The sequence below is a fragment of the Antrostomus carolinensis genome, unplaced genomic scaffold (genome assembly GCF_000700745.2).
Source record: "Antrostomus carolinensis isolate BGI_N321 unplaced genomic scaffold, ASM70074v2 scaffold19342, whole genome shotgun sequence".
NCBI classification, from domain to species: domain Eukaryota; kingdom Metazoa; phylum Chordata; class Aves; order Caprimulgiformes; family Caprimulgidae; genus Antrostomus; species Antrostomus carolinensis.
Window position 1 is genome coordinate 128010 of NW_010300393.1, and position 8570 is coordinate 136579.

Here is an 8570-nt window from a genome sequence, read left to right on the forward strand (position 1 = left end):
TTTATATGCAAATGCACTTAATGCTCAGATGAAAAAAATGTATTAGAAGACATGGGAAGCTTTGGATTTGTGGGGGCGGGGTTATTTTAAGATACATAGGAGTTGCTTTAATTGCAGAGGCACTGTTTTTACTTCTGGTAATTATCAAATGACTACTAGAGGGCATTTCCTCCCATTACTTTAATATGTGGTATAAATATATAAAAGGACAGTGTTGAAAAACAAAAGAACCAAAAGACAAAAGCTCCTGATTATCATGTGCTGTCAAAACAACTGTGAAGTGCTAATTCAGTTGTTTCATTTAGCCAGTATAAATGTCATTTTTGTCATTTATTTAGTTTAAAAATAAGACCTCTGCTGTAATACTTCATAGTCAAGGAAAACAAGTATATATTTGACACATGTAAGTGTTCAGCCCTTGAATATCAGGTATCATTAAAATGGTTGCTTTGGATGAATCATCTTAAGATCAGCAGATAAACATGGACAAAGGGCTACATACTACTCAGAATTAGGAGCAGATTTGAAATATCAAATAATGTCCCTGCATGACCCTACTTTAAGAAATAATAATTCTTGGATGCAATTGCAGCTCCATTGAAGCAATTGGCAAGACTCCTACTGACTTCAAAGAGGAAGGAATTCCAGCACTGCCCTGAAGAACACTTAAAGTAGGTCTTGTATGCAGACATGGTACACTTCCCTCCAGGACAAAAGTTTCTTAAATCCCAAGATGCTGCAGTGCTGATAAGGTACCTTCAGAACCTTGTGTAACTAGAGAACACAATCCCATTAACCCCTGGAGAAACAGAGCAACCAAAAAATCAGCCTGTTTTTTTTCAGAGAGAAAAAAAAAAATCCCAGAAAGCCTTTTTTTTTTTTTTTTAATCCTATGCAAGTAAATAGCCACTGACAAATAAGCTTTATGACCATGTACGATAATGCTATAGCACACAAGGTTTATGCATGATATCTGTTGAAAACACTATTTGCGCTTGCTTCTGAAGTTGAGACGTTCCTTCTGTGATAAACTAGAAATAAAACACAACATAAACCCACTCATCTTCTTGGTAACTACCCAATTTTTCCTTCTTTGCCTAATTGTTACAAATCATTTGGGAATCTTCCTTCTAGAGTTCCATTTTGACCTACTTATTAACGGAAGAGGTATGTGCACACACATGACACCCTGGGAAGCTCTGTGACATCCCAGGCACATAGTGATGACAGCTTCCCAGCAGCAGTGCGGAGATGTTGGGCTGGAAACAAGAAAATCTTGCTCGGGGATAAGCCATTAACAAGTGAAAAAATCCTGGCATAGTCTGTGGTTCCAGCTTGCTGCGGAGTGGAGCATCAGTCTGGCCTTGAGAAGACCAGTTCCTTGAGAGGGTTAAAAACCAACAGTGATGACTTACCTTTGACTTTTCCTTCACTCTCAGGGAGAGCATCCCAGGATGCTGCTACAGAGGTTGGTTTGCCCTTTAATGGCCAAACATCCAAATTTTCAGGTGCGCTGGCAGGAGCTGCGAAACAGCCATATGCAGAAGAGGCAGGTAAGAAAAGTTGACCTAATGCACCTTTTGCTCATTCTCATAGCAGAAATTTCTATACAGCCAGTTCAAAGATAAATGTGAAGAGCACACGTGGCTCAGGTCCATGTGTGCATGTACTACATCTCTGTATCAGACTCCTGTAATGAAATTTAATTCTGTACTTTTAGAAACAGGCTGTCTGCACAAGACTGCTACTGTGGCTTAGCTGGAATTATGTGGTAATTCAGTTGTTATGGACCACTTCCCTGTACCAAAGGGGCCTCACAGCTTCTCCGTGATGGAGGCAGGATTTAAATTTGCTATAAATGGAAAAGGACAGCAGTCAGGCTGCTCCTCCCAAAGGAAGGGGTAAATCCAGCTACAGGGGTCCAAGCTGCTGACACGTGCCCCAGAAATACCCAGCTGCTTCCCCCTGTTCTCATCCTGCTGCAAGAGCAGTCCTAATGTGCTCTCCCAGGCACTGTAGCAGAGATGCAGGCAGCAGGACCAAGGGTTTTCCCAGGCTTCAACCCTTGGCTGCCTCAGGCAATCACTTATTCCGGCTTCTCATCGAGTCAGCCATATTTCACAGCTTAAACCTTAAAACTTGCATCACCCCAAGGACCATTATAATACATACCCGCCTCTGGAGTCCGTTGGTAAACAGATACGCTCCATTTGCCTTCCTTTTCTCCCTCCAAGATTTGGACAGCAAACTCGTACATGGTGTCTGGCAGCAGATTCTCCACCAGCGCCCGCCGGTTGGACACCTGCTTGTAATCCCACCTTGCCGATTCCCCCTTTTCCCGATAGCGAACATTGTATTGCCTGGGACCAGAAACACATGAAAATAAAGATTCACATGTCAAAATCTATAGTCAGCAGAGCCAGAGAGGGATGGGGTTCCTTTCCCCTCAGCTAGCCTGCTGGGGCTTACTAGGGAAGCTACCAAAATGCAAACAACAAAGTACCACCACCACCAAGAGCCAGCATCTTTTAAGCATCTGCCTTCCCCTAATGGAGTCTGTCTGCCTTTGCCCCAGGGGATGGAACGTTCTTTCCAGCCTCTTACTCAAAACACCCCCTGCCTCAAGAGGAAGCCGCAGGGCTTTTTGAACCAAGTCAAGCGTCCCAGGGGGCTCCACACCACCATCCTGCTGCCCCACAGCTGAGAACACAGCCGGACGTCTGGGAGCCCCTCACTCCCAGAGCAGTGCTGGCGGCTCAGTTCCTACATGTCTGCCCAGATAACCACTTCCACAAGGAAACTGAGAACGTGTAAAATTACCACTTCTCCTGCTGTGCCCCTCAGGGTACTTCAGCCCTGGGTTGACAGCCCTTCGCTATTCCCAGGCTGAGAAACACAATCTAGTGCTTTCAGACATTTGGCAGTTTCCAGCCTTTTTCTCTGTTTGTTTTGGTCTCCAACTGCTGTGGCATGCTGCTGTGAGCCAAGCTCTCCCATTCACGGGTGACCCCAACCTGCTCAGCCTCAGCTGCATAGGGTTTCTGGAGGGTCAGCTGATGCAGGGAGCACTGACGGGTGTCTGTCTTGTTGCACAGTGATACTTCCTTCACCCACAGTATGGCTGTCTTGAAACTGTAGTCTGCTCAGACAATCCAGTTCAACACTTCACCTCTGCCTCTCTGCAGTCTGTGCCCCATTCCCATCCCTTCTTTCCCCATGCATGCATGGGGATTTGCTGACCATGATGATATACCAGCATTTGAATAGTATGTAGTAGTCCAATACTTACACAGACCTCTAAAGAATAGAAACCAGGGCGCAGGGAGGTAAGGAGGGTACATCACCTATGTCAGGTTTCTAACAGCTTCTCTGAAGCCTTCCCTACCAGCCGTTACCATAGGTAGGGATATGCCAATTCCTACAAGCTAAGCTAAATTATTCCCCAAACCAACTGTAAGTAAATAAATGCAAAAGCAATCAGTAGTGCATTGGCACTTAATTCACCTTTAGTATGCATTCAGAAAAGAAAACACAGAGCTAACTACCTATTTGCTGTAACCTTCTGTTTTTCATACAGTGGGTCTGTCCAAGACACAAGCACAGACTGAGAGGACATAACTCGAACAGTTACGTCTTGTGCCACCTCCACCTCTTCCTCCTCTGAAATGGCAAAACAAAAAATACCGTATCAATAACAACATAGTTCTCATTAAAAAACAGTAACTGTCTTCAACTGTTATAATATGCACACAGCACAGATGAATAACAAATACAGTGGTAGTGGAAAACCAAGTACATGGTTTACTGATGGTATCTTGTGGAAACATCATTTCTTCTGTTAGTTGTCTGCTTACAAGACCAGAGCACTAATATATTTTACAGTTCTTTAATATTCTATCAGTTCTCAAACTATTACTTACAGCAAATTTCTTATTGACATACTGACATTAATCATCTCTGGCAGATAACCAGAAATTTTACCTTATGAAAAATTTTGAGATTTTAAAATTTTGTTTAATTTAAGGGCAGTAAAACCAGGGACTGTCAAAAATTCTTCACAAGGGAAAACTTCTGCATATTTTACATTTTTGAGTGCATCAAACACATTGTTTGAATTCAGCTTTTCATTTTTTTATGGTATATAAGGTAAAAATTTTAAAAATTAAAAGAAAAAAAATCACTGAAGTTGGCTGTTTTGGCATATCAAAATCTCTTTTGCAAATAATATACAACACTTCAAAATTAAATGAAACTAGTTTGATTTTTTTGAGGTTTTTAATTTTTATGAGGCTCCTTTTTCTATCTATCCAACAGAGTTTTTCCAGTCTAGTCTACCTACTGCCCTGAGAAAGATTTGCTACTCTTTCTATTAGTGTCACAGCAATCATTCCCAAGTGCTCCAGAGGTGCAGAATGCACAAGGTGAAACTTTCCAGAACAAGTTTTACAGGACAGTAATGTTGGGAAAATGATGTCTCAGGAAAAAAAAGTGGCCAGGAAAAGAAAGGAGCCAGTAACCTCTGGAGCACAATTTCATTCTCTAGGGACCTTACTCATGTATGATTGAAGTCAAAAAAGAAAGATTGCCCTTCTCTTCAGCAGGTAGCACGTTACCCTGAAACCCAGCACTGCCCGTACAGAAGGCAGGCAGCAGGGAAGCACATTTCACTTCTTCCAATCAGGTTTTTAATTCAGAGGGTTCTCAGACAGTTCCAGGTTTCCCAAGCCAAACAGCTACTAGACAAAAGTGGCTGAGGACCCAGCTACTACTCAAAAGTGGTTTAGGGGACCTATTCACAAAGTTTTGCAATGGGAGCACCTGAAGAAAGAAAGTGAGCATGAAAAGTGGATGGCATCACCTCCTCAGAAAAGGTGTGAAGTGGGATTTCAATATAACACAGTTCCCAGTTCTGACAAAGCTGTTCTCCATCACCATCAAATATCTGAAACACTCTGCCACCCCCACGGCGTTCTCATCACAATGCGAGGGAGTGAGAAAGCATCACTGGCATGGAGATGACTCAGAATCTTGCTCACCCTTTTTAACCTTGGCAGCAGTACATAATACTTTCTTTCCCAAAGAAAGTGAAAACTTTTGCTAACCAAGTTTAGGATTCTGGACATCAACCCTTCAGAAAAGGCATACCATTGTGGAGAGACTGGCTTTGAACTGCATCTTCTCACACGGTTACTGCAGCATGTAATATTTGCCAACAGCTACAGAGGAGGAGATTAAAAAAATCCAAAACAAAAAACCCAACAACAGCAACCCAGCCAACCAGGTTGAAAAGTTATATAATTTTATTAATCATGCTTGAATTAGAGAAGCAACTGGAGACATTCATTGAGCTCTTTAATGCACAGAGAAAAAAAATAGCAGTTCCAGCACCAAAATATTTGCAGTCTAAAAATCACAAAGCTACTTCACTGCATTCAAATGTCTCCATAAATTGACAGCAGAGGTGAAGGAAACATACCTGTGACTTTCCTTTTAGTTAAAGATGACCTATAGACAGGTTGGCTCCGTCCTTGGGAACTCCTTGATGGCAGCGAAACCACATGAACTGATTCAGAAGCTGTACATACAGGGAAAAAATAGAGGCTTTCTTGTAACCTTTTTCATTGTAAAAAAAATTTCTGTCTTTTCAGGCAGAACTATGCTTTATTCTTTTCTGAGATACAAAAGGAGAAACTTCCTTGAAAGGTAATTTATTTAGACACATAGCATTTATGTCAGAAGTTTCTATAAGATGCAGTAAGAGCAGTAAACTTGGTATTTTAGAAGAAGGAAAGCAAATTATTAACATGAAAAGACCATTACAGGGGTCCTATATTCTAGGATTGAGTTCTTCTGATAATTTGATTATTTAAAAAGCATTTGTTCTCCCTCTTTTAAAAAAAATAGTATAAAAGTAATGAAAACACGAAGTAGATGCTGAAAAATATGTTATATAGTATTTCTCATCAAGATTAAGTTCATTACTGAACCCAACTAAGTACGTGTACCATCCGAACAGGCTTTCAGCCTGCAGAGCAGTGATAAGTGCTGAGCATCAAACAAATGGGACAGCGTCCTCCACATGAATGTGTCTCAACTCTGCGACCTCAGCACAGATACCAGAGCGGCTCCTTCATGAGCGGTGCATAGAAAGATAAAAAAGTGAAAGGATACCAGCGAAAGGATGAGAAATAAGTAAGAGATTCCTGTTAGGAAAAGGTGCAGTAATTGCTCAAGGTGACTGAGGAGTTCTCTCTCTTCAAGCAAACAGAGATAAAGATGTGCATTTAATGCAAAACTCACAAAGCAGAAGGGGAAATAGACATTTACATTGCAAAGTCAGCAATTCTGGCAGCCACGTGTGATTTTGGAATCATCACCTACTTTGTAACCCAAGACCAGACCATCTGTGGGACAGGCTTCCAGCCTAAGAGGTTTTGAGAGGAAGAAGCCTAACCTTGAGCAAACACATCCAAACAAGAGAGAGCAGTCGAAGCTCACAGGAAGAGGATCAAAGTAAGGCTTGTGAGTGCAGACAGAGCGTTTGCTTGGGCAAGAGGAGCTCAGGCAGCAGGACAGAGACAGGTCAGTCACAACACAGGCGAGGGACACAAACAGCACAAAGGGAAATGCTCAGCCTCTGGGGAAATAAAACTGTTGCAAACCCCCTTGCTCCCATTAGATGGGAAAATCTTTTTACCAAGGGCACATGATCTAGGGCATGAGTGCAAACCATCACAGCATGGCAGGGCAGTGAGCACAGAAGAGGTCAACCTGACTATCTCGGGAGCCCTTAGTGACCAGGACCCCATGAAGGAGCTGGAGAGAACATGAACATACAAGTGTAACAGCCCATGAAATAGTTTCACTGGTAAACAGGGACACATTTAATTATTCTTTTTTTCTCCACTGGCCTGAAATAACATAGGGGCACAAAGCATAAGAAGAGGATGAGAAAAAAACAGATTTAAGAGTGGCCCCTTGGCATACAAGGAGAATCCTAGCTAAGTCTCTTCTCCCCAGCCCTTCCCTCTGCTATTGAGTAACTCACACATGGTATCTCTCCAACATAACGTCAAGTTCTGCTACACTTTCTACATTGGTCATCATATTTTTCTGTTAAGAACATGTTACAGAATGCAATTATAGTGAGCATTGTCATTTATAGGAAGAAGTTATTTTGAGGGCTACAACAACATGTGATCTGTGATGCCTAGCAGCCACAGGAGATCACAGAAGTGTGCTAGCTCAGCATCTGTGCTATCAGGGAAATCTGACTCACCTAGTTTTCTCGCTTCCTGGTTTTGTCGCTCCTGTTGCAGTGGAGCATAGCTCATCCTTCGGCTGCTCTCCCCATACCCACGGAGGTAACCTTGAGATCTGCTGCGTGGACCTCTGAAGCCTGCTCCGTAAGGTGGCCTCCACCGAAAAGGTGACTTGCCATCTGGAGACTGGGCGCGCACTCTCAGAGGTCTGTTTGGCATGTCCTTCTCTTAAAAAAATAAGCAAACACACAAAATGCATCTCAGTTATTATGAAGAACGTGACGTACAGCAGTCCACGTCTGTTGCAAGCACATCTATTAAATTACATCAGAATAAAGGGCATATTTTTATACTTTTTTTAAATTTTGCTATAAAAGCCAACTGCAGTAACAACAAGTTTTCCAAGTGGGATGTCCAATACTCAATAGCATCTTTTCCCAGGCTCCTCAGACAGACTGGCGCAAGACACCAAATGTGAAAACATATCATAATACAAGGATCCTTTGCCAGAAACTGGGGATGTCTTGTAGCTTTCCTGTTTAATTTTCTCTCTCTCTGTCTCTTTTTTTTAAATCCCCTTTCCCTAGTTCAGGCACACCAGTACATTATTTTTTTGGCAAGTGCTAAAGGTCAGTGTAAAATTAAGCACAGAACTGTTTCACTATTTTTAAACTTTCTTTTAGAAAGCAATCCACATTAAAAGCAGGTTCTCTTCTAAACCCATCACTAATGATTCTGCTCTCTGACAGCCTCGTATTTAACAGGTCTGTTCTGCACATGCTTCAACTCTTGACTTCCCAAACTTCCATTATACGATCCCTTGAGCACCCAGCTCTGTAACAGGTACCTTATGCAAGTCATTTATTTTTATATTTGCTGGCAAGTTAGCAGCACTCTTTTAAGAAGTGACACTGATGCAAGCATTACTCAAGCAACCAGTTTGGTTGCTCTGAACAGCATCTTCAGTTTTCACGGCATTCTCCATCGCGGGTGACCTGCACTGTGCTACTGTGTGGGCTGCAAGCAGAGCAGCCAGGAATGGCAGGAAGAAGGGTGCTGGCAGCACCAGCCAGGACTGAGATCTCCCACACCTCCAGCGATTATTTGTCTCTGTTACTTTTACATTTCACACTCAAAGCAGGACTCTCTCAGTTTCTTCTAGCAATGCCATTTCACCAAGCACAACGTTGTGTGAACCTGCCAGCACAGAGGTTACACATGGTATTCAAACCCTCACACTTGCTGGGTAAGCCAGTTCCCGCAACCACAGCAATGTCAAGAGAACAAGAGACTGGGACAGAATCAACT

The 8570-nt window shown here is 42.5% G+C and overlaps 1 protein-coding gene across 1 annotated transcript in view; it reads right to left on the reverse strand.

Moving 5' to 3' along the window:
* Positions 1–7481, reverse strand: part of FNDC1 (fibronectin type III domain containing 1) — a 43617-nt gene extending 36136 nt beyond the window's left edge. Inside the window, exons 1-5 of the mRNA XM_029083793.1 lie at positions 7280–7481; positions 5477–5575; positions 3546–3660; positions 2173–2360; positions 1416–1523 (exon numbers count right to left, since the gene is read on the reverse strand). Of these exons, the coding sequence (XP_028939626.1) occupies positions 1416–1523; positions 2173–2360; positions 3546–3660; positions 5477–5575; positions 7280–7481 (712 nt within the window). The remainder of the gene's footprint in view (positions 1–1415; positions 1524–2172; positions 2361–3545; positions 3661–5476; positions 5576–7279) is intronic.
* Positions 7482–8570: the final 1089 nt, after the last annotated feature.